Source organism: Aspergillus affinis (assembly GCF_023601865.1).
Source record: "Aspergillus affinis strain CMG 70 chromosome Unknown NODE_102_length_131176_cov_92_109673, whole genome shotgun sequence".
Taxonomy (NCBI): Eukaryota; Fungi; Ascomycota; class Eurotiomycetes; order Eurotiales; family Aspergillaceae; genus Aspergillus; species Aspergillus affinis.
In genome coordinates, this window is record NW_026515883.1 from 80,443 (window position 1) to 105,305 (window position 24,863).

At 51.3% G+C, this 24,863-nt stretch overlaps 8 protein-coding genes across 8 annotated transcripts; 4 read left to right on the forward strand and 4 right to left on the reverse strand.

The window, feature by feature from the left end:
• Window positions 1–425: 425 nt before the first annotated feature.
• Window positions 426–6,713, forward strand: KD926_000107 (uncharacterized protein; the record flags this gene model as incomplete). Its single annotated transcript, XM_053104030.1, has 7 exons — window positions 426–685; window positions 772–1,063; window positions 1,119–1,739; window positions 1,793–2,740; window positions 2,799–3,002; window positions 3,058–6,609; window positions 6,663–6,713. The coding sequence occupies 7 exons, from the start codon at window positions 426–428 to the stop codon at window positions 6,711–6,713; spliced, it is 5,928 nt and encodes a 1,975-aa protein (XP_052952672.1).
• Window positions 6,714–7,151: 438 nt separating this feature from the next.
• On the forward strand, window positions 7,152–8,278 carry KD926_000108 (4-hydroxybenzoate octaprenyltransferase; the record flags this gene model as incomplete). The annotated part of the gene is made up of 4 exons (XM_053104031.1): window positions 7,152–7,272; window positions 7,321–7,438; window positions 7,517–7,898; window positions 7,970–8,278. 4 exons carry the CDS (start codon window positions 7,152–7,154, stop codon window positions 8,276–8,278), a joined length of 930 nt encoding a protein of 309 aa, XP_052952673.1.
• Window positions 8,279–8,464: 186 nt separating this feature from the next.
• KD926_000109 (Zn(II)2Cys6 transcription factor domain-containing protein) lies at window positions 8,465–10,075 on the reverse strand (the record flags this gene model as incomplete). Its single annotated transcript, XM_053104032.1, has 3 exons — window positions 8,465–8,660; window positions 8,730–9,559; window positions 9,611–10,075. 3 exons carry the CDS (start codon window positions 10,073–10,075, stop codon window positions 8,465–8,467), a joined length of 1,491 nt encoding a protein of 496 aa, XP_052952674.1.
• Window positions 10,076–10,903: 828 nt separating this feature from the next.
• On the reverse strand, window positions 10,904–12,827 carry KD926_000110 (Zn(II)2Cys6 transcription factor; the record flags this gene model as incomplete). Its single annotated transcript, XM_053104033.1, has 2 exons — window positions 10,904–11,791; window positions 11,844–12,827. 2 exons carry the CDS (start codon window positions 12,825–12,827, stop codon window positions 10,904–10,906), a joined length of 1,872 nt encoding a protein of 623 aa, XP_052952675.1.
• A 1,948-nt stretch (window positions 12,828–14,775) lies between these two features.
• KD926_000111 (FAD-dependent oxidoreductase) lies at window positions 14,776–18,868 on the forward strand (the record flags this gene model as incomplete). The annotated part of the gene is made up of 5 exons (XM_053104034.1): window positions 14,776–15,111; window positions 16,250–16,692; window positions 16,744–17,015; window positions 17,075–18,062; window positions 18,124–18,868. The coding sequence occupies 5 exons, from the start codon at window positions 14,776–14,778 to the stop codon at window positions 18,866–18,868; spliced, it is 2,784 nt and encodes a 927-aa protein (XP_052952676.1).
• Window positions 18,869–19,439: 571 nt separating this feature from the next.
• KD926_000112 (uncharacterized protein) lies at window positions 19,440–20,559 on the reverse strand (the record flags this gene model as incomplete). Its single annotated transcript, XM_053104035.1, has 4 exons — window positions 19,440–20,070; window positions 20,134–20,372; window positions 20,436–20,456; window positions 20,518–20,559. The coding sequence occupies 4 exons, from the start codon at window positions 20,557–20,559 to the stop codon at window positions 19,440–19,442; spliced, it is 933 nt and encodes a 310-aa protein (XP_052952677.1).
• Window positions 20,560–20,944: 385 nt separating this feature from the next.
• KD926_000113 (wax synthase family protein) lies at window positions 20,945–22,288 on the forward strand (the record flags this gene model as incomplete). The annotated part of the gene is made up of 2 exons (XM_053104036.1): window positions 20,945–21,723; window positions 21,781–22,288. The coding sequence occupies 2 exons, from the start codon at window positions 20,945–20,947 to the stop codon at window positions 22,286–22,288; spliced, it is 1,287 nt and encodes a 428-aa protein (XP_052952678.1).
• Window positions 22,289–23,011: 723 nt separating this feature from the next.
• Window positions 23,012–24,384, reverse strand: KD926_000114 (TauD/TfdA family dioxygenase; the record flags this gene model as incomplete). The annotated part of the gene is made up of 4 exons (XM_053104038.1): window positions 23,012–23,168; window positions 23,225–23,530; window positions 23,598–24,084; window positions 24,138–24,384. The coding sequence occupies 4 exons, from the start codon at window positions 24,382–24,384 to the stop codon at window positions 23,012–23,014; spliced, it is 1,197 nt and encodes a 398-aa protein (XP_052952679.1).
• Between the last annotated feature and the right edge of the window lie 479 nt (window positions 24,385–24,863).

A 24,863-nucleotide genomic window follows, 5' to 3' on the forward strand; every position in this document is an offset into this window, starting at 1 on the left:
CTGGGCCCCATTTAACGCTAACTATTACGGCTTCAACTTATCGTCTGGGTGACTGCTTGGCTCACTCGGAAGCACCCGGCCCATGGCGATTCGGCATTGTCTTACCAACTAAAACTCGCCATATATGTAGGCCCCATGCGTGCATTCCGTCTCGCCTTGCCTAGCAGGGCCTGGACCAGGATGCAAATACTAATTCAAGTAAGCCGACGAGATCCGCTTTTTAAGAATGGTCCTCACTGGCTGGCTTCCGCGCATAAGCATGCAGTAAGCAATCAAGTGACCTTAATCGATACACTTATCTTGCTTCTCGATGGAGCTTGGATAGGGTCAAATAGAGGCTTTATTATTGTTAAGACCGTTTGATTACACTCTACGTTGCAGCTTCATTCTGTCGATTCATACTGGACGCCGCTGCATTATCTAACATGGCCACACAGCGAATCCTCCTTTTCGGCGACCAGGCGGACGCCCCCATTCCTATGATCCGTCGGGTAGTTGAGAAGTCAAAGCATTCCAAGAATCTCAAATCCTTTCTGCAGTGCGCGATCGACCATGTGCAAGTGGAAGTTGGCAAACTCACACCTGTCGAGCGGGAGACCGTGGGCTCTTTCCAAAGCGTGCAGGACTTGACAACGTCATTGACGACGAAGTCCGACCGTTTTGGAATTGCCCAAATGGTGCTGGTGTTTATTGCGCGAATTGGAGAGCTGATTCTGCAAGTTGTCACCCTTCCTATATTCGACGGATCGTTCGTTAACAATTTGCATTCAGACACGCGGAAAACGACCCATCACTCCTGAGCAATGGTAGCCATTCCATGCCGCTTCTCTCCCTCGGAATCTGTGGGGGATTACTTCCAGCTGCCACAGCGGCAGTGGCAACGAATGTAGGCGAATTGATCGAGGTCGCTAGCTACCTCGCCGGCGTGAATTGCCGGGTCGCGGCGACGATATCGCGGCGTTCGGTGCAGATCGAGGACGATACCGGGAGTTGGGCCTTTTCAGCGCTCGGCAGCGTTGTTTCCCAGCTTCCACAAATCCTTGAGCAGTTCCATAAACATGAAGTAGAAAGTCCCGAGAAAATTTGAACCAGCGAAGATGACTGACTCGAGTAATCAGTCAATTCCCCGGCATCGACAGGCATATATCGCGATTAGCACCCCTACGTGGGCTACCGTCTTCGGACCACCATCAGTGCTAAGAAGGCTCTTGGAGACATCTACCACGTTGAAACGCAGTGAGATAAGCATATTGCCCGCGTTTGGCGCTGTTCATGCCGGACATTTAGCAGCGCCAGATTTCGACGAAATCGTAGCAGAGAGCCCCCTGCTTGACCGGGTAATTAAGCCAAATTTCAAGCTGATCTCTGGAAGCAAATATGAACCTTTCACCAGCTCTACCCTGAGAAAGCTTATGCCGGAAATCTTGATGGATATCTTTCAGAACAGCACAAATCCCGCGCGGCTGTTTGAGGTAGGTGGATCCTACCTGGAAAAGAGTAAAGGGGTTTCACTCTACATGCTTGGCGCCACGAGCTATCTGGTATTGCTTAGACGGTCCTTGCATTTGCAAGGGCTCAAGGTGACATTGTACACCGGTGCCCCCAGTATTCCAACTTCGGAAATACGTGGGGGGTCTGGGGCGGTCGCCATTATTGGCATGTCAGGCCAGTTCCCCGGAGCTGATAGCATTGACGAGCTTTGGGAATCGCTAATGAGGCGTGATGAGCTCCATCGAAAGGTAAGCTGTGCCCAATATTATGCGATCGGTAAAACCCTGACAGAGCCATCCAGATCCCTTCTGAGCGGTTCAATGCCGATGACTACCTAGACGAGACGGGACGAGGAAAGAATGCCATCACCTCAGCCTTGGGCTGCTTTCTCGAACGTCCCGGTCTATTCGACCATAAGATGTTTAACGTCTCACCCCGAGAGGCAATTCAAATGGATCCTGGCCAACGGTTGCTGATGCATGCTGTCTATGAAGCCCTCGAGAATTCTGGTGTTACCAACAATGGCAGCCTTGCCACAGACAGCAAACGCATCGGTACCTACATCGGCGATGGTAGCGATGATTGGAGAGAGCTCCAGCAACCACATGGAGTCGATAAGTACATCCTTCAAGGTACCCAACGTTCATTCACACCCGGACGCTTGAATCACCACTTCAAATGGGAAGGAGCGACATTTTGCGTGGATTCTGCTTGCGGTTCGACCGCGTCAGCCGTGGGATTGGCATACAGAGCACTCATAAACCGGGATTGTGACACAGCCATTGCCGGAGGATCCAATATTATCGCCACTCCGTTCTGGCACTCTGCTCTAAGTAAGGGTGGCTTCTTGTCTCAGACGGGAGGCTGCAAGACCTTTCGAGAGGATGCAGATGGGTATTGCCGAGGAGAAGCGATTGGAGTCGTGGTGATGAAACGGTTGGAAGATGCCATTCAAGACAACGACAATATTGTGTCAGTAATCCGTGGGTACGCCCGGAACCACTCAGCAGACACTGTTTCTATTACACGTCCTCACGTTCCGACCCAAGAACGAGTCTATCGAAGTGTCCTCCACTACGCTGGTTTGGAGCCAAACGATATAGGCTACGTTGAGATGCATGGAACTGGCACGACCGCAGGAGACTCCGCAGAGCTGGAGTCTGTTGTTAATATTCTGGCCCAAAAAGGTGCTCGCGAAAGTCCTCTGGTGGTGGGTGCCATCAAGGCCAATGTGGGACATTCGGAGGCTGTAGGTTCTAACATTGCATGAGGCTGAGCAGTGATCAGATGCTAAGTACCTTTCATAGGCCTCAGGGATTTCGTCTATCATGAAAGCAGCCATAATGTTCCGGAAAGGCATCATTCCGCCTCAGGTTGGAATGCCTGAGAAACTCGGGAAATTTGATTGCCTAGATCAGGGATCTATCCTAATTCCCGGCGCCCCTGTTCAATTCTCGCGTCAGGCAAATGGAAAGACACGCAAAATCCTTGTGAATAACTTCGACGCCGCGGTAAGTACAGTTGAACCAGCAAATTACAGGTCCGTCAACTTATTCATATGGATAGGGAGGGAACAGTTGCTTCATTTTGGAAGAACCGCCCATTCCGGCAATTAAAGACTCCGATCCTCGCTCTCACCACGTTGTTGCATGCTCGGCACATTGCCCTGCATCCTTTGAGCAGAACAAGCGACGGCTACTTGATTTCTTGACAGAAAACCCAGATACCAACCTCGCGGACTTGGCGTACACAAGTACCGCTCGCCGGATGCATCATTCCCTGCGATCAGCATATTGGGGAGGCAGTACTCAAGACATCATTGACGGTCTGAATAGAGACCTCACCCGAGGGACTCAAGCGGATAAAGGAACCCCACCTGTTGTATTTGTGTTTACGGGACAGGGAGCGCATTACGCTGGAATGGGTGCAGACCTCTTCAGGACATCGCCGCAGTTCCGGGCCACAGTGTCAAGCCTTCAACGAGTATCTACCGCCCATGGATTTCCACCATTTGTTCATTTGATTTCAAACCCTGATGTGGAAATGGCAAGCGCTAGTATTGTTCAGATTCACCAGGCATTGATTGCCCTGGAGATTGCCCTGGTTGAACTTTGGAAGACCTGGGGAATTGTCCCGGACCTGGTGATCGGCCACAGCATTGGCGAGTACGCCGCGCTTTTCGCCGCCGGTGTCTTGTCGGCAACTGATGTCATGTATCTAGTGGGCAAGCGGGCCACACTGGTTCATAAAAGTTGCACAGAGGGCACTCATGGCATGCTCTCAATCTCGGGGACTGCTGAAGAGATTCTTGCTCTCACTTCAGACGAGAACGTGGTGTCTAACTGCGAAGTTGCATGCTTCAACAGTCCTGGAATGATTGTTCTAAGTGGAGAACGCTCGCAGCTGCAGCTGATCGAAGACCAGCTGAAGGAGCGTAATATCAAGAGCAGGTTTCTGGACGTGCCCTTTGCTATGCATTCGTGTCAAATGAATTCTATCGAGCACGAACTTCGGGATGTAGCTAATGGTTTGCGTTTCGGCATCCCAAGGGTCAAAGTTATCTCGACTCTATTGGGCAAAGAGCTCACGGAGTTCAATGGCGATTATCTGGTGCGACACACTAGAGAGCCTGTCAAGTTTGACCAGGCAATTGCGCACTCACTTGCCGAACACCTCAGTGAGTTAACACCACTTTGGCTGGAGATTGGGCCGCATCCCATCTGCCTTGGACTTGTGCGGGCCAATACTAGTGTGTCACCTGATCGTTCCCTCCCGAGTCTCAAGAAAGGCGAGAAGAACTGGAAAACCATCTCTACTATTTTGGCGGCGTCTTATAAGGCCGGAAAGTCTCTTCGCTGGCGAGAATACCATCAGGATTTCTCAAACTCATTGTCTCTGATCTCGTTGCCAAAATACGCATTCGAGACAAGGAACTATTGGCTCTCATACGAGCCAGGGGTGAGCCAGGCCGATGTGCAACCGATTTCTTCCTGCGTGCATCATCTGGTGAAACGGGAGAACAATGGTGAAGAGCAAACAGCCCAGTTCAAATCAGTGATCTCGCAGCCATGTTTATTGAATATGATCGAGGGCCATAAGCTGTCTGGCATCACTGTGTGCCCAGCAGGGGTGTTTAGCGAAATGGCTCTCACAGCTGCACGATATATCCTGACTGATGGAAATCCTAATGCGCCATTCCCGGCGTTTTCAGTATTCGATACACAAATTGATCATCCGATTGTGCCCGATGCCGATTCTAATCAGGTTGTTCAAGTGAATGTCAGTCAACGGAAGTCATCATTGAATGAGCTCGCAGTGTCGATAGCAGATCAAGCTAAACCGTCCATCGTTAACTCAAAGTGTATTATTCGTCTGAGAGACGAACAGGGTTTCAAGGCCGAGCGACAGGCTTTGACTTCACTGGTGCAACCTAAAATCTCCAAGCTGGTGAAGGCTGCGACTGCTGGCCTGGCGAATCGCTTCCAAGGGAAATTATTCTATCGGCTCTTTGGGAACCTCATGGGCTATACGGAACATTACGAAGGGGTCAAGGAGGCTATTGTCAGCGAAGACTTCACCGAAGCTCTCGCAACCATTCAACTTCCTAAACTCCACGGCTCCGATCAGTCAGTCACGTTGTCCCCCTACTGGATCGACGCACTTACACATCTGGCTGGGTTCCTGTTTAACGGGAACCCAATGAGCTCCGCGGATCAGGTTTACATCGGCACACACATGGAGCGCATGGAAATCGTCGCTAGCGAGTTGTCACCTGACGTTCGATACCAGAGCTATGCATACATCGAGCATCCTGAAGGATCGGATACGTACAGTGGACATGTGTACATTCTTAATGGTGACTCGATCGTTGGGTTTCTTGAAGGTGCCCGCTTTCGAAAAATGCCGCGACACACACTTCATCGAATCTTAGGCAAGGTCGATCCCCCGAGGTCCGCTAAACAGTCTCCTGGATCATCTCCTCCAGTGGCATCCCCGAACACATTAGCCAATGGTATACAGACCAATGGACATGTAGAGGCAGACACCCCCTCCAACGGAGCAAATAGTCATACGGCGACTCTTTATTCCTCTTTGATAGAGAGGCTGCTTGAGGAGACCGGAATGTTAGAGGACGAGTTGACACCGTCCACTTTCTTTGCTGAGATTGGAGTCGACTCGTTGATGAGTATTTCTATTCTGGCCGCGGTCAAGGCAGACACTGGTGTGGAGTTGGGTGCGTCATTCCTCATGGACCATCCCACCCTCGATGATGCCCAGAGGGAATTGCGCAAAGTCGAAAAGCCAGGCGCCGGCCCCATGGCACCGCAGACAAATGGCGATTCCAATGGCGGAGCAAATGGTGTCTCTCGCAAATGCAACGTTGTACTCATGCAAGGGCCTTCGAGCTCTTCACGCCACCCACTGTTTCTAATTGCCGACGGGGCTGGCTCTGCGGCGGCTTACATCCACCTGCCCAAACTGGGCCAGGATCTGCCCGTTTTGGCAGTCGAGTCACCGTGGGTACACGACCCGGAGAACTTTACATCTAACTTCAGCGACACCGCGGATATATATATCGCAGCGATTCGCGCAAAACAGCCTCGGGGACCGTACTTGCTAGGAGGTTGGTCCGCTGGCGGAGTGTTTGCATACGAGGTTGCACGACGCCTACTGAATGACGGCGAACAAGTCCTCGGACTGATCATCATCGACATTACGGGCCCTAAACATGAAGACATGAGCAAGGTTACGGCTCCAACCATGGAAATTATTGACCAGATTGGTATGCTGAGTGGAATTGAACGCAGCTACGACGACTCTTCGGCGCAGTCACGCCGGCTGAGGCAACACATGCTGAGCACTGTGACGTGTTTTAGCAGGATGAAGCCAACCTCGATGGCACCTGACCGGCGACCAGACGCGACGTTCATCATCTGGGCCACGAAGGATATTATGCCCAAAGACAAGGCAGACCACGCGGCCGAGTTGGGTCTTCATGCTTGGTTCTACCCATCACCTCATGAGTTTGGGCCCAATGGGTGGGATGCCCTTGTCGGAAACAAAACGGAGTTCTTCCAGATAGAAGGCGATCACTTCTCAATCATGGGTCATCCCGAGGTATATAGGACCCAGTCTACTACGACATATTTCTGTGCTAACGTTGCTTTTAGGTTGGAAAGCTCGGCGAAATCATACGGGAAGCTGTTGCTAAGTGTAGTTAAGATAGATTATGCAAGCTGCCAGTCTGTAATAGAATGTGATCAAAGTTCTATTTTCCTGTCGCCTAGTGTCTGTCTGGAAACCGTATAGAAATCGAGAACATGAATACATGCTATGGCGTGGTCCGGGCAGTTCCTGCAAAAATCCTGGAATGTCATCACAAACCGAAGACCGACAAAGCTAACAGGTAAGCGCTGGGGTAATCCTCTAGTGAACGGTGGTGCTCATCGGGGCAAGTGGAAACGAGGTAGACTATCTGCCTCATTAGTCAGTCAGAAATTGGTAGAAATTTCTCCACGAAATGTCTACCAATGCCGACCAGAAGTTATGTGAATGGTGCTTTGGATCGTTTGAGAGGAGACAGAAGACCTTGTATATAATCACGGACCTAAGACAATCTGCCCCCAGGTCAGTCCAGCATATTCGCAAGATAAAACACAATGTCCGCTGGAACGAAACAAATTTCTGGCCAGAATGCGACGCAGCATGACCTGGTCCGCGGTATTTGGCAACTCTGCCGTCTACACACTTTCGAGGGACTATCAACCGCCAGCATTGGATGTAGGTCAACAGAACAAGGAAAATGATTGTAGCTGATCCATAATCCAGGGCTTGCATTGTTCTTCTACGCAATTGACCAGAAGCTGGCCTTGTCATCTTTGACAACGCCCTTTTCTGGGATCTTCGCCAGTTATTTGGTCACCCACGGTGTGTTTTGTATGTGGAAGTAAGTTCATAGCCTTCCGAATTCCAGGCGGTTGAATCCCGAATCTGGGCGCTGACTGCGGATCCTCACTGCCCAAAGTGATATCTGTGACCGAAATGTGGACGGTAAAGTGGCACGGACAAAGAATCGCCCTCTTCCTTCGGGCATGGTGACTTACCCAGAGGCCATGATGGCCTTTGTCGTTGGATGTCTGGTTTCTGTGGGGATCACCTATGCGACTCTGGGCGAAAGAGTCACCGCAGCAATGGGCCCAATTTGGGGCCTGTCTTTCATCTATCCCTTAGCGAAACGCGCAATCTGGGCCCCCCAGATTGTCCTGGGCTTGACTATGGCTTCGTGTGTTCTTCCTCCGTGGGTAGCGTTGGGGAATACAGAGCCGAACGATTTAATTCTACCCGGAAGCCTTTTTGGCGCGATTTTCTCCTGGCTAGTTTATCTGGATTTAATCTACGCCTCCCAGGTTAGTTTTCCCTGACTGAGCGCCGAATGCAGGCACTCCATCCAGCACTTCTAGCTAACTGTTTGATTCAGGATCGTCCCGATGACACCAAAGCCGGGGTGAAATCGTTGGCGGTATTCCTCGGCGATAATTTGAAGATTGGCTTAGTTGTCTTGGGCCTTCTTCAGATTGTCTTTTTTGCGACGGCGGCTTTTCAGGCGCAGGCATCAATATTCCTGTGGATCTTTGGTATTGCAGTTTGGACAATTTCAATCCCGTGGAGCATTTTATCATTGAATCCCCGCGACCGTCACTCTGGAGGCAAGGTTTTCCTGGCAAATGCGGTCCTCGTTATCTACCTGGTTGGAATTGCGGGCGTGGAGGTATGGACTGCTGCATAGTGATGCACGTCAGTTTTCCTCCAGAAGAGAGACTTGGTGGGAGTTTGGGTCATTATATGGGGACAAGGGCGCTGGGTGTCGTTATCGCAATGAACACGAATATATGGACAGCAAGGACACTTCATGCTACATGAAAGCTCTTTTATATTTCGACAGCAATCTAGGCTTAATACTGGGCTACCCTGCTTACGAAGAGGAATTAACAGATCGATTACTAGTGCCTTTTAACTTGATGTTCATCGCATGTCGAAACTTGCCGTTGCCCCATGGTGTGCTTCGCGTGATTTTGTCGAAGACTTGCAGAGCTTCGTGTTTGATCTTGGTGTCCATCAAGCTGTCCGCTGCGATAGAAAGACAGTGCATGGCTAGATTGGTGACCTCCCTGTTGTATGAATATAGTTAGTGCATGTTGACTGTCTGATTAGGAGTCATGCAGATAGTAGGGACGTACTTATCCTCCGCCTGCGAAGCAATCCCACATATGTCAAGCGCATGGCGCGTCTGCATGCGTTGGAAAAAGCCTTTCGATGAGTGCTCTCTTGGATGGATCTTTGCAAGAAGGAGACACGAGGTATGATAAAGGAGCCGTGCCACCGTTGCACAAGTTTGAACGAGTAAGATGTGCGGGAAAGACGTGCTTTGGCCGACCTCCTGCGAAGGAATATAACAAAGCGGCATCATGGACCGTGGCACGTTATGGGCCCAGTCATCACACCAGTTCTTATACTTTTCCCACTCTTCACAAAATGGCTCCCGGGGGCTGCTCTGGACGCCATGCAATAAACCACCGCGAAGAACGGCAATCTTGGCGCAAATATAGATTATTCGATGCGTCCATTTCTCTTCGTCCCCTGAGAAAGCTCCAGCAGATGGAGGGATAGAGTCGATATTCACTCCCAGAATTTCCGGGTCCCATGGAAAAGGCATGTTTTGATAAAGACAGCTCATCAAGCACATTGTTGCGTTAGACCAAAAGCAAGCACCGGCGAGTCCTGCGTTACTACAGTCGAAGTTTGCTTTCCACAGCAGGGCCGAGGTTTTGGCAATACGTGCTTGCTCTATGTTATCGCCCATGATGTTGTATGCATCTAACAGAATTGCCGTTACAATGCAGACGGTGTGGTCAAGCTTGTTGGTATTTAATTGAGGTAGGAGAGCTTTCAATGCCTTCTCGTAATAGAGCGACGCGTCTGGAAACAGTAGGTATTTACCGCCACATGCCATGATGGCATCGAAAAGCATGGGCTCGTCCAGAGCGTAAAATGGCAGGATGGTGGTGAACTGATCAATATAAGAATTGTAGCCTTACGGTGCGAACATGGGCGCACTCACAGGTTTACCCGCGTCCAGACAGTCCATCCAAGGACCGATCTTTTCCACAAAGACTTCCATCAGGAGCCCTTCATCCATGGCGGTGATGAGTCGCGACGAGGGCACTAGGGACTTGGACAGGTGTTCCGCAGAGTCTGAGCGCCCAGGCACGTTAGGGCTAACGGGCGCCGACAAACCTGGCTTGCCATTCTCTGCGCCCACGCTGTACCCCGATGCAATGTTGCGCGACTCGTCCTGGAATACGATCTGCGTGCCCGGAGCCAGGCTTGTGAGCGGCTGCGAGGCGCTTGTCTGGATGTCGATAAAGTTTAGACGGATTCCCCTCTCGCACGTTCGATCCGACTTGGAGCAGTTTCGACACCGGGGTACGGCCTCGTCGCACTTGATGTGTCTATCGCGGCAAGTCAGACACCCCGTGCGGGCCCGATGTTGCTTCGGCGGGGCCATGGGAGTGGTCATTGCCATGTTGGTGCGGAAGTGCAGGTGAATGTCATTTTTCACATTATTGGCATTGTTATAAAGCCAAGTTCCAGAGATTCCATGCAGAAGTGTGGGCCTCCACCACGGGAGGTAATCCACTCCATGGAGGACCTACCGTATGTACCCCGTAGGTTGTGGAATCTAGCCCTGGCCATGAGGTGGCACTAGGAATGGGCAGTGCAGCAGCCTGCATTGCCGGTTAATTTCGCCAGGGGGCACAGATGTCAGGTCGTCCCGCAAAGTTCGGAAATTTAAAGCGAACCTGGTCTTCGTGTCGACTTGCCCATTTTCTCGGTCTCCGCGTCCCCTTGATTTGTATTTCCCCCCTGTTAAAGTTGAGTTTCTGACTTGTCGTTTTTCTATTACAGATTATTCTACCTATTGATTAATTTGATTAATCATTAAGCGACTACTCTATTTGGCCGTAGTAAATAGATTGCACACTATTGACAACGGGGATAGAGGGGAGACGAGAGGTGAAGAAATCCAAGTCTATCCTCCTCTACCTCCTAAGCAAGCGAGAATAGAGCCGAATAAAAAGGAAGACCGCACGAGGGGCAGAAAGACCAGACCAAAATACGAAGAAGGATCATAAGAGTGCAAAAATAAATGTAAAGATTGAGTGTCGTAAGAATAAATAGTGGTCATTAAAGCACATGGCCCAGGCCGAAGCATTGAGCTGCTTCGTTTCCAACACTCAATGTTGGCATATTTCACCGATTAAATAAATCCTAACAATTGTAGCATATATCGCATCTAATATTAAACACCTGCTAAGAATAAAAAACAAAAACAAAATACAGTCATGATCCATTAGGCAATCAAAACATCCCCGGACTTGGACGTCCGGAAGAGAGAAAATTCGAAGTTGTCAGCCACAACTTCACCACATTCACGCAGCTTCCAACACTTTTCTAGATGATTAAAGATCCCATAGAGGCTCTCCGACCGAGGCACTTGCGAGGATGAGAGCAAACGCCGGAAAAAGTCATACTGGTCGGCCTCAGTCACACACCCGACCACAAATAAGGGCCAGCACAACACCTCCAGTAGGTCGGGATCGTCGACGTACGCGAAAGACTCGACGGAACGTCCCACTTTCTGCTTGATCTCCGGCATCTGCGGGTACGCTCCAGACACGATCACCTCCAGCAAGACCGAGACTGAGCAGGCAAATGCGTGAGTGACGACGCAGATGTGATATTTCGAGTACCGCGATTGCATGTTATCGTCGTGCCGCACCTCTAGATCCTGCTTGAACTGGTTCATGAGAATCAAGTTACCGGTAATCCTTCGTTCTAGGTCGGTTTTGATTGCGTTTGCCCGAGCCGTTAACTCCCAGAGACTAAGAAGCCCGGCGGCTCTCGTGGTCTTCTTCCAATCTCGAAGTAAATACACGTCCAGCAGGAGATCAAATACCCAGTTCTGGCACCCACAGACGGTCTCGAGCTTGATAATGGGGTGTCCTGATTTGAGCAAGTTTCTATACTTGTCGCACAAGCCTGGAGTGGCATCCTTGGTGATGGCCGAAAGAATGTCGAAGCGGACAATGGAGCCGATGAAGAAGTCTCGCGAAGACTCTTCGGGCGTTTTGGGCACCCCTTGCTTCGTCTCGACCTGCTGGCTAATCCAGGGGGCAATAATCGATGTGCCCGCCTGCAGATGCATATTCCAATCAATTTTGCCCGCATGAAGAAACTGCTGGATATGTAAGCACTTAGTCTTCAGGAACGGGTTTCACGCATCCACGTACGCTCGAACAAATGAACGAAACAATACAAGCCAGCATAGACACGTCGTCCGTTGATTTGTGCTCTTTCAAGTTACGCTGAAGTTCCTCTGTCGCCAGGTCGTATCGTTCCATATGTTCTTCGAACTTTTGGTGGGCGGGGGACTCGTCTACGCTCTTCTGCAGGCCTCTATAGGAGCTGCTTAGAGCCAAAGACGCTAAATATAGCGGCCGGGATTTAGACATGAGCCAGATGAAGTATCCCTGGTTAAATTCACTCAGGGACAACGAGCAGAATCGAAATTGCCAGGGGAAGACTTGGTTCAGGTAGTGCGCCAACAAAATGGCGTCGTCCACGTTAGTGATCGATAGCATCGAAGTGGCACCAGATGGTGAGAGGCCTAGATTGGACTGAAACTTGGGTACTGAATAGCTATCCCGGAGGCCCTCAGGGGCGCATAGTATCGGTGGATTAATCGGTAGACGTATGTCGTCCGTGGCGATGGTATCGATTTCGGGCAGGTCGAAGTTCGAATCCGATAGGAAGGTCATCTCGTCAAGAGAAGCCTGAAACCCGGCAGTAGTATGATCAATCATGGGCAGGTGGTCCATGACAGTGGCCATGTCATCTCTCGCATAGGACGTGGGCTCAAACGGATCGGCGAAGGGCTGCTGCTGCACGACGGGCTCGGACACCGGAATGCACGCCTGGGTGCTGGTGCTGTTGGCGACAGGCTTGTTTTGCAGGAACTTCGCTGACGATTCGTGCTGCTCTCGGAACTGGTTCACTCTGCGGTTTCTGGTGGCCTGGGCCACTTTCTGCTTCATTTTGGCCGCTTGTGCCTTTTGCCGGGCACCTCGGTCCATCCAGGCTGGTTTCTCACCAAAACCATGGCACTCAAGGCCCACGCACATGCATTCCGTGCAGATCGGTCGCTTCTCGTCGCACTTCTTCTTCCTCAAACGACATGTCCAGCATCCGTCGTGACTGCGCGTCTCAGTGGCCATCGTCAATGTTGTCCCTCCTTCCTCGCTCGTTCAGAGAAATGCGTATATGTATCGGGGTGGGTAGGAATGAACAAACTTGGGCGGCCTGAAACCGATAGATGCCCTCTGGAGAATGAGTGATAGCCTTCATAGATAGCAATAAATGTAGTCAGCCCCAAATCTACAGCTTCACTATACCGGGTTCATACTAAATAATGCTCCTTTGGCCTACCACCCCCCACCCACCGGCACCAGAATTTCCTAGCTCGTACCAATCACTAGGGCTTACGGGAGGGGTCAGTGGCGCTGATATGAAGATTATAGCGTTAGGAAGCGATCTTATTTGCAGAACTGCTGTCCGGTATCCAATCACTCGTCGCTCGTTGGAACTGAGTCCAGTCGGGTACCACCTCGGCGCCACTTGGCAATGTTTTTAGTGCAGCCTCCGGGTACTTTTTCAACCACCCCCCGGTCAGTGAGAATGATTCAGGGTCCGACTGGGGTATGACACTGCGAGTAACAGCAACAGAATCCTGCTGGATGGTCTGTAGGTAAAATAGTTAAAACTTGCGCCAAGCGGGTGTCCGAGCGTGTGCTGACCATAAGCCCTAATAGAATCGTGCAGTTGAGAGTCCCAACTAGGTGGGGTAGGTTGAACGACCCACAGATTCAGGATCACTATCTGATTAATACATTATCTAGGACATGAAGTAAGGGGGGAGGTGGGGACAGAGCCCCCGTGCTGAATCGGGATGGAATGGGACCCTGGCAGCTGTAGGATTACGACCGACTCAGCACTTTGTGCGCCGTACGGCCATACAATTGGCGGAAGCTATAATATACATCTAGTACACGCATTAACTCGTCATAGCCCCGCGCTCGCAAGCAAATAGGAAACAAGAACGCAAAAGATGCAAATGAGGAATGATATCGGGTTAACGCATCACCGAGCGGGCTATTACTAGTTGCTACGCTTCTGGATGGGAAGAGATACCTAATTGGACGACGAAGACTTTGACTTCCAATACACCAAATTGTCGCTATATTGACTCGGCCTAGAAAGGTAGCCAGCCGGGGCAACGGACGAATAGATCGTCCGATTAGCGGGGGTTGAAGGGATAATTGGAGGTGGGGGAGAACGACAGGAAAGCCTCCGAAGATTGAAGTCTACTGGAGATGGCGAGCACGCACGCAAGTCGGCACACACCAGAAGTGCCACTAACGCGATAGGAAAGATCAACTACTCCTCCGGAGGTACTGTAGATAGGGAACTGAAAATAGGCGTGATCTTTAGGCTGGCAATAATGGCGCCGGCGAAGGATAAGGGTCACCGATAACGTATTGCAATTTTATCATTAGCCTCAAATCGAGTCCCGACAATAGGCAAAGAAATCCCATGACGCTTCTGCAGGGTGAAGGGTGTATATCCTGTTGAATCTTTTGTGAGAATGACGCGCGTTCCGCCCTTCGAATCCGACAGCATGACCGGAAGGAGAGCGACGATGAGTCGACAGCGAAGGCAACATCCTTAGGGACCTTGAAGCGGTGATATGATCCAGAGTTAGGTATGCATGTGGCAAGAGGAATCAACCTAGTTCGACGGCGAGCCAAGCAGCAAACAGCATCTCGCAGAGAGGTGCATACGAGGCGCATTGGCTAGACCGTTCCTCGACGACAATAAACTGGAAGATAGCTCGCCGAGGTCAGCTTATCGGGGCCACCAAGAACCCGGCTGCTTCCCGGTAGGCTATTCCCCAACTCCCCCAGAGGGGTATGCCTGGTTCTTCCAAGCGACAACATCATCGAAGGATTGGGGCTCCAAGGAATGACGTGACTATGGTGTACACACTACGGACGGGAACTACAGTACGATGGCCTCATGGAACGCTGGAGAAGAGGGACAGCGATCAGCAGTAGTAGGGCATTTGAGGAAATCTAGTAAAACGTGGCGTCGGCAGCGAAGGGGAGAATGGGCCTCCAAGGGGTCGATCCGCTATGGGACCGCAATAGAATGAATGCAGCCCGCAAAGCCAAGATCCCAGCTGGAGGATACACTTGGAGAATACATTGTCTGTATAGACCTGGCGAGGGTCGACCAGGTCAAGTGGAGGGCAATCGCTGTTCCATTGAAATTCCAGTGGGTATCACGAAATATGCTGCCGATGGCACTGCAGATGACACTGCAGCTGCGGCAGCCCTTCCAATATTTGTCAAACCTGCAGCAATTTGCTTTTCCGAGGGACCCCTGGAAAGCTACCTGAAGCCAGCCAAACCAGAACTCTTGATTCTCTTGAATTTTGTTTCTGTTCGTCCACGTCACCTATCGTTGTTATTTCATTTGGGTCGACTTCCTCAAGGTGGGACGTGGACTCGGATTCTGCAGGTCGATTACGTCGGATTGAGTAACCGAAGACCTGTCGTACCGACCTAACGATGGTGATAGATGAAGAGAATCGGTACATAACCAGTTACACATATAGGATAGGTACCATGGTAAGCCATCTGCTCGGCAGATCCTTTGCAGGATCAACCCAAGAATCCTCCGTCCGGATAATTTGTTCCGCAGGGGCGCCCCCAGTAACAGGTTGAAAGACCAAGCCTTTTTGCTCATCCGCAGCACGAGCCAAGAGCCGAAAGGGATTGACGAAGATAAGGATCAGAGTCGATTCTCCTCGAGCTGCACAGGCGTATCGGATCGGATTCCGCCAGCCAGCAGCGAGCAGAAGGCGCCGACCGACCGGCATTCAGATTGGCGCTGCGGTGAGATTCACACGCACTAAAATATCACCTTTGTCATGACTGCATTACGAATCGTTCCGGTCGCTGGTGAGCTGCTCTGATTGAGTCCCTTTCCACTGCCCCAAGGAAACACCCGGTTTCACTCTCCTTGCGGCAGATATTCTCATCTCATCCTCGCCTATACCGGAGGCAATCAGGGCCTCCTGCAGCAGGCGATCGGCCGGTAAGCCCGTCCCAACAGATGACCAAGCAATTACAAACCCCGCAGGACGACGAGGCATTTACTGCTTCGAGGCAATTCTGGAGCGCATTTTTTTCCTTAGGAGAACGGAGTAGGAATTTCTTGCGAATGCGCCTGGGGGGAGTGAGACAGTCGGAATCACGACACTCAGCAACCTTTTGTTGAAGATCGCGTTCTCCACCTTTCTGGATGGAATACGAGCCGCGCCCAGTCCCCTAGCACTAACGGCTCCGGATCCTGTACTCAGTACTCCATCACGTTGGGAGCTGGCGATAGCGAATAGAGTAACAACGAGACGAGTCTGCAATGTCGCATGGAGACGATCGTCCCTTCCGCCAGATGACAGCGGGAATCTCTTGGTCCCTCGGCCTCGTCGCGTGTAGCGCTGGAATTAACGACTTGCGTGGTGGCAATACGACACAGCGGCTGTGATCAGATTGGAAGGTGTACCCTAACGAGGTAGTTCGACACCGGTCCAACCACGCGCTCTGGTGTAGATACCCCATGGGAGCGTAGGAACTTCAAATATGCACGGAGTCCTGCAATCCCCGGTCAGGGTCACCGGATGCTCTACGACAAACATCCCGATCTCAATTGTTGGTTGGTCAGGATGACTGCTCCGTTCAAGGTTTTGATCATCGGCGGCGGCATCGCGGGACTGGCGCTGGCCATCATGCTCGAAGCATACGGTTTCGACTACGAGCTGCTCGAAAAGCATTCAGACGTCGCGCCCAAGTTAGGGGCTGGCGTAGGGTTGACCCCCAATGGGGCGCGCATCCTCGACCAAATCGGCGTTTGGGATTCGATGACGCAGCATGGATCGCCGGTCAACGCAGGAGCGGCGCTGTCCCCGGACGGTGGCACGGTGATCTTCAATCCTAACATGGGCGAGTGGCTGGAGAAATTGTGCGTCTGAATCCCTGTAGTCCGGCCAGATGCTAATCTTTTGCCCCGCAGGTTTGGATACAAGATCCATTTTCTGTCGCGCCATGACTGTCTGAGGATTCTGTTCAATAAAATTCAACGGAAATCTAATATCCACCTGTTGAAAGAAGTGGTCCGTGTTGAACTCGTGGACGGCAAAGCGCATGTTCAGACGACGGATGGCGCCGTCTTCACCGGCGACCTCGTTGTGGGAGCGGACGGCGTTCGGAGCAACGTCCGGCGAGAGTTATGGCGTATCGCAGATGCACAGAAGCCCGGCTATATCCCCAAGCATGACCGATCAAGTGAGTCTGTCCCTGGACGTGCACATGCATGAATGCGTCTCTGATGTTTGCTTGCCCAGGTATCATATCGATCTACACGGCCGTCGTAGGGATCGCTCACAATTCCGGCCTGCCGCAGGGCGGCTCGCTCCGTGCCTACAACGAGCAACGATCCTACTTCTTCCAAGAGGGACGCGAGGGCTCAGGAGAGCTCTACTGGTGGCTCTGTGCCAAGAATCCGAAGACGGAAACTGGCATCATTCCTAAGCTTGGATCCGAGGTAAAGCAATCTTTGGTGGAGAAGTATGCGACAGATCAGATCGGCCCCGACCTGACTCTGGGGGATCTGTACAGGCGGTCTATCTACTCGGCAGCCATCCCGTTACAGGAGTTTGTTCTTGAAAAATGCCACTTCAAGAACATTCTGTTGATCGGAGACTCATTTCGCAAGCTTCACCCAGTCGCCGGCCAGGGCGCAAACTCGGCAATCGAGGAGAGCGCGTTCATTGCCGACCTTCTGTGGGAGCTACGAAGGCAGGGTGCTTTACAGGATCCAGCGCGTGTCGAAAAGGCTCTGGCGGAGTTTGAACGCGAAAGATTCGTCCGACTGACAGCCCTGCGCGAGGAAGCGAATCTCGTCCAACGGATGGAGTCGTTCGATAATCCCGTTCTTAAGTTCATGGCCCTGCATGTCATCCCCCGACTCAACTTCGTGGTGGCTTTCCTGCCGCAGCTGGGATCTTCTTTTACCCCTGGTCGCAGTCTCAAAGGTCTACCTGCTCCTAAGGCAGGATATTGTCCCTTCCTGCCAGATATCCAAGCCCGACCTCGGCCTCGTCCACTTTTCGCCACCCTCGCATGGATCTCTCTCCTGGCCTTCGTGGCCTCTCTGTCCTGGTGGATGTCCAGACTGTTTCCGTCTAACCTCCTCGATGGAGGGATGAATCAGAGTATCGGAGGAGCTCCCGGTGTCATACAAATTTACACCTCTCTGATCGCCGTCTCAATTAGCGGGCTGTGGGTCATCGAATCCTACAAAGCCCCATTTCTGATCTCACCTCTCACCAGGTATGTGGTACTAACACCCCGACTATTATCATTGATTTGCAATCTGACCATTCGTCCCAAGTGCCGTGCCGTGGATTCTGGCCTCGAACCACTGGGGCTGGGAGATAATCCTCCCCATCTACATCGCCCTGCACATCGGGTTAAGTCGGACGGTCGCCTACTACCACATGCCCCAGACGATGACTGATCTTGCCGCTGCAAAGGCCTTAGTGCTCTCACTGATTCTTGTATACTCAATCCCAATGGCCCTGTCGGTGACAAGCACCCATAACAACGTCCTAGACTCGTGGAAGATAGCACATCTCTGCCTTCCCCTTGTCACCTTCCTTACCAGTAAGCTTCTGCGGGCAATTTCCTCAATTCCCAATGGCATAGAGGCTGTTTTTAGCACCGGGGATCTTCCTCATCAGAGAACATTTTTCGTTACCATTAGGTTTATCGCCAGCGCCGCTCATCTCGCTCTCGCACTCAAATTTGGAGCTAGAATTTTTGCACAAGGAACAGGGCTGCTCTCGCTCCCTATAGTTCACGTCCTGCTTCCACTGACCGCGGCCACAACTTCGTGGTGCCTGTACTACACATGGGATCTCGCCAGGATAAAGGCTCTGGATACGCCGGTTTCCCACACCTTGGGGTATATTCTAGTGAGCACCGTGTTGTGTGGCCCGGCAGCGACTCTGGCTAGTACCTACTCATGGGGTTCGATCCAGTTGGCTAAGGCAACCTCATTTTCAAAACGCGATGACTCGACAGCCAAAAGAATCAGGAAGAGGTCGCTCACCAATATTACAAGATTAAATGAGTGAGCTTCTATGATTTGGTGTTGTTCCCCAACTGATCAGATGCGAAGTTGGCGAGGACCCCCTTAGGCCCAAGACTTGGTCTATCAGTTCTGGATATATCATTGTAAATTGGAAAAACATCTTGTTATTTATCGCTATCAAGAATATTTCATTAGAATATGGTGAGGCGTGTCATAAACTCCAAAATAGACTTATATGAGTTTCCTTCTACCTGCGTCCGGATCTTCCTATGTCACTGTTGTGAAATATATCAGACGGGAGACCGATAAATCCAAGCCGAAAGAAAAGGGAAAAGGAAAGAACAGTTCAAAGGCAAAAAGGAAAAAAGCGTAACAGAAGAACAGCAAATGACAATAAGGTCCGGTCGTTAGGATATGATTGCCATTGAAACCTAGTGTTCTATGTTTTTATTCAGGAAATGAGCGTATGTCATCCGGGGTGGCCCTCGTTTCTGAACGTTATTATGTGTGGATGATACGATACTTTTTTCTTCTGGTTGCACTGACTTTACAGGACGTTTTTAACAAGGAACCTGTTTCAATTTGGTCATTGTACTGTGAAAAATGAGTTGCGATCATAGCCAATTTTCATCGCCGTGGTGGGACAAGGCCAGGCCGCTCTGCTCGGCTGTCAATTTATTGATCACCTCGAGCTGCTGCTGGACGGACTCCTCCGTTGTGAGCAGTCTCGTTATATTCGGATTTAACTTTTGGAACGCCTGCAGGGCCAATTGAAGGTATTCCTCCGTTGGGGCCATGTCGCGGGCTGACGTGACGGGGTAAAAATCAGCCCACCGGACCAAATCATTGCTTTGCACGGCAAGGGAGGGGGACTTACTTCCGTCCGTATCGACCCAGCCGGGGCTTAGAGCCAGGGTTTTGATTCCTTCGCCCGCCAGCTCGGCGGCGTACTTTGCGATCATGAGGTTCATCCCCGCTTTACTGATGCTGTACCCCAGGGTCACAGTCACACTGCAGGCACGGGTGAATTTTGCATCCCCGGATGGGGACGTGATATAGACAATCTTCTTCTCTTGCCCATTACGAATCAACGGCAGAAAGCTGTTGATGGTGTAGATGGCACCGAGGAGGTTGACATGGACCTGGGAAAGAGTGAGCTTCACGGCTGAAGAGGCGCAGAAGTTGAGAGGACGGAAACAGACACACGCATCGAGTTCTTTCTTCAATTCATCTGGCTTATCGGTGCTGATTGGAAGATGATCAGTAAGGTGAACAGGCTGCTCCCAGCTCCCTCGGTTCTTTGCTCACAATGCCGTTGCCGGATAGAAGCGGAACTCAAGTCCTGTCGAGCAGGCGTTATGGATGAGAACATCTAATTTGTTTCCAGTCCGCGCTGCGACCTCCTGGGCGGCGCGGGAGAGACTGCTGGCGTCGGACACATCCGCCTGAATGATATGGAGGTTATTTCTGCTGGAGGCCAGCTCGGACAGCTCGGGGTTTGGGGCACTGCGAATGATGCCAAAAACCTCATTCGCCGAGTTGGCCGACTACCAGAGATGCTCTCGTCAGCGTGGCATTCTGTAGCCGGTGTCAGACTTGATCAAACTTACCAGTTGATTGACGAACTCCAGCTAGTCTCCCCTATTTTAGCTGCCAAGCGTGAATCCTGACTAAACGAGGAATGGAACGTACCCCGATCCCGCGAGACGCTCCAGCAATCACCCACGATGGCATTGCTAAGAAAAAGAGGTAAGTACTGTAGTGTAGTAATCTGATAATGGGCCTAACGATTTTAGGTGAGTTCCTCGGATGAAAACCGGTCTGACTATATACCAGGAGCAACCGGAACCCTTGCCAGCTGCCAGCGAAGGCGCCGTTTGCCCCCAGAGGCGTAGCAGCCTGTTCTCACCGTAAGGGCAAGGCGACCCGAGGAGCGGATGTTAGTGTCCGATCCACGTCCATCGCGTGATAAAGACTAGGTTAAGACAAAGGCATCAGGCAATTGATGTCGTACAGACTACCTGGTCGTGGGAATTTCTTGTCTGTTAAACTTTGCATTTTGTTTGTTGTCTGCGAGTATTCCCTGTGGCTGGTAGATGGTCACCGTTACCCCTTCAGCATGGCAGACGATTCCGGAAAGACCTTGCTCAAGGTGACTTTTCTGTTTGCCCTGCAGATTTTGCTGCCGGCAGTTCTGGTCGTCCTGACTCCGAGATGCTCTGTATTGCGTTTTGCGGGAATTCCTTTGATGTCGTTCTTCGCATACCACATCTATTTCCTTTCTCCCCAACTGTCGAATAGTGTCTTCCACAACAGCTTCCTGGCGTGCGAGGGCATCATCGCGGTCACGCACTGTATTAATCTCCTGCTGCTTCATTCGGGTGTCACTTGGGATGATCTGGTACGTCATGGAGCCGGGTCGCGCTCGGCGGGATTCATCGCCAAAGTACTCGGGGCTGCCCGGCTCGTGGTCAGTCTTCGAGGAGTCAACACCGGCTGGGAGGTAAAGAATCTCCCCTCGCACCCTTCCTTTCTGACCCGCGAGCGGAAATCTGTCAGTACCAGCTCGTTCCTTCTTCGACAAGTGGGTATCCTGGCCTGGCAGTACCTCTTCCTGGATCTGCTGCTCGCAGTGACGCTGCAGGAACCCCCAGAGAACACCGATAAATTTTACAGCCCAGGAATGGAGTTTGCATACCTGGATGCGACCGCTGAGCAGTGGTTCATCCGAGCCTTTACTCCATTCGTATCCTGGTACGCTGTCAGTCGTTTACTCCTAGATTCGACCTGGCGTGCCTTGTCCGTCATCTTCGTGGGGGCGGGTCTCGATACGCCGGAAGATTGGCGGCCCTTGTTTGGAAGTATGTGGCAGTCATACACCTTGCGTCATTTTTGGGGGTAAGCGTCATGATCCCGACGGATGCTGATGAGGGAATCGGACTGACGCATCCGCAGAAAATTCTGGCATCAAATACTTCGATGGCCATTTACCTCGTTGACTTCCTTTGTCACACGCGACATCCTGCAGTTGCCTCACCCATCACTTGTGGAGCGGTACACCAATATCTCCTTGGTGTTCTTGATGTCGGGCATCCTGCATGGTGTGTCTGCCAATATCATGGGTCTCAGTGCGATGGGGTCTGGTGCTCTCTCCTTTTTCCCTTCATTTGCGTTGGGGATCATCATTGAAGACACTATCCAGGCGGCCTGGACTCGAATAACAAGCCCAAGACCGCAGGCAACGACCCCGATTTGGCAAAAGCTGGTCGGGTTTATTTGGGTCCAGTTCTGGATGTCAGTGACGGCCCCTTGGTACATGTACCCTTCGCGCCGCATTCTAGCCAACCAAGCGGCATGGGCGATGCCATATAATGTTACGGCAAAGCTCGGCATTCCTTCGGTCTTGGGTTTGCTGGGGATTTATGGCGTGTTTGTGAAATTCGTATTTGAGACCTCGCTATGATCGACCACCGGATCCGAGTGAACGAATTTGAAAGTTTCATGGTTGGGTTTTGGGGGTGGGCATGAATGGCGACTCAGCCTTGAGGTGAGCTGAAAAGATTGCAGCTCGTTATGGGCAAGGGAATTGAAATGAATGCGCATGGGATGTGATTTGAAAACGCCCTCTTAATGTAACCTTAATGCTATCCCGTCGCACTGGCACCGACATTTGGTGCAAACTACGGATTTTACTTAGTAGGTTCTCCTGGAATGCGAAAGGACCCACAATTATTAGTGCTTCCAACTGGTCTAGTTTCTGGATCGACGGACGCGACGCGGTCGCGGCCGTGTCTTCGTCCATTCCCTTGTTTCACTCTCTCCCTGGTCTGGATCGGGTCACATCATAGAGCAACGCTCGTATCGTGGAAATGCACCTCCCTGGCGAGCGAGTCACTCGCTCCAGTGAGCCTTTCTCCCAATTTGTTTGTTCGATGTGCCATGGAATGAAGCAGGCCAGATATATTTTTAGTGCCCGGAAGTTTGGTTTCAATCTAGGCACTAATCCAAAGAAGATTCAATATTTCTCATTCTGACTGCGGCTGAACCGGAAATCTTTATCTATTGTATCAGTGCTGACTCCTGCACATAGGTACCGAGGATTGGAGTCAATTGAAGCTAAAGTGCCGAGTCTCGCATAAACAAACTTTCTAATTGATTTCTACTCTGGGCTCCATTAGAGCCGGATTCAAGATCCAACAGTCTTTCGCAGCCGTGGATCGAGCGGAAAGACCTGTTCATCTGCAAGCACATCCTTGTACACATTGTCCCAGCGAGCGCGAAGGGGCCCGGGTGTCTGCCATGCGTGTTCGGGGTCACGCAGCCACAACCTCATCAGGTGTCGCCTAGGATTCAACAGTGAGCGTAAATACCAAGTACTACCATTATAAGGTCCACATACTCGTTTCCTGGCTCGTCCGTGAATCCATTACGAGCGTGAAAGATGCTCAAATTATTAACGTATTGGATGTCGCCCTTTTGAAAGTCCAAGGATGCTCGATTCTCCTCTGCCAGGAAATGCAAGGCATCCAGCGCCTCTGCCTGCGCCTCGGTGATGGGTGGAATATCGGAGGACCGAGGCTGCGAGAGAAAGCCCGTGAAATAACGTCGTGCATATTGAATCAAGATCCGCTCGGGAGCGGACGACGTCGCAGGTTGGTGATAGAGTAGTGGCCGATTAGTATAGGGCTTCTGGCCATTGCCAAAACTAATTTCTTCGTCAGCTCATCCATCAGTTGCATATTAAAATTTTGCTTCTGGTTGTTCTCACTCACCCATCGACAGGCCAATCTTGAGATAGCGTATGGATCAAGTCCGGTCTGGTTCGTGCCAGAATGTTATACACCTGCCAGCTGCTCGAAATATAGCTCTCCCCTCCTTCGATGGCAGGATTCAAGCAAAGAAGTGAGATGATATCTCCGGCATCCGTGTGAAATACCTGCTTATCGGCCGTGTTCGATGGTGCGCCTATATTGCCACTGTCGACCGTTTTGGACAGATCTTTAATGTGCGACAGAACAAGAGAGGTTCCGTTTGAGAAGCGCGTGTCTTCCTGCCGCCCACGGATATTGCCAATATGCGATGACACGCCCGCATAGATGATAATGTTCTCCTCGCGGGTATATCTATCAACGCGCAATCCACGGAGCACAAAAAAGCCGCGACCAAGATGCAAGACTTTGGACAAAGCACGCAGGACAGGTCGCACGGTAGGCAGCGGAAACGTCTCGTTGTTGATGTACCCGAGAGGCTTTTTAAGAGCTAGCCAGAGGGTCAGTCAGGATTAGTTCGGCAGAACCGTTAGATTTACTCACCTTCGAAAGTTCGCAGGGCCGAATCAATCTCTTCCAACTGATCCTCACTTAGCGAATAGATCCAATCGTCGCTCTTTTCAATATCCTTTCCATGCCACACTAGGGGCGAGGATAGTTCCGCCGGGAACCCCTTGGGCAAGCTGGTGGTTAGCGATTCATGCTCTTGTCGGCGTTGGGTGCGTGCTTTATATTTGGTATAATCCGGATGATACTGGATATCGGGCTGCACACGTTGTGTCTCGACCATGGTGCCGGGTGCTCGCACGACTCTGCTATTCGTGACCGGATCTTCCTCTATCCCTTCTTAAAATTTTTTTTTTCGGAGAGTACAAATCACTGCCGTGAACGATGGATGGTTGCACGGCGAATTAAATAACTCGGAAATTCAGCCACCGAGCAACCAAACCCAAGGTTCCACCGTCAGAACGCGGGCGATTACGGAGACAGAGAATGCTATTCCGAGTTGAACTCTCTCGGTGAACCTCCGCATGCAATCTGGATCCCGTCAGTGCGACCTTGATGGTAAGCTGCCAGTTTTGCAGCAATTGCCTAACAGGGATACGATACAAGTCGATGGTTGATGCTTCGTTCCACGAACTTCAAAGCAGGATAGCAGCCCCTCAATATGAAAGAGTATTGCAGACATATGCCGCTGTACCGTCATCTATCTTGCGACCGAGACCATGTTGTCGTATGGAGTACATACGACAAGCGGGGGAACAGGAT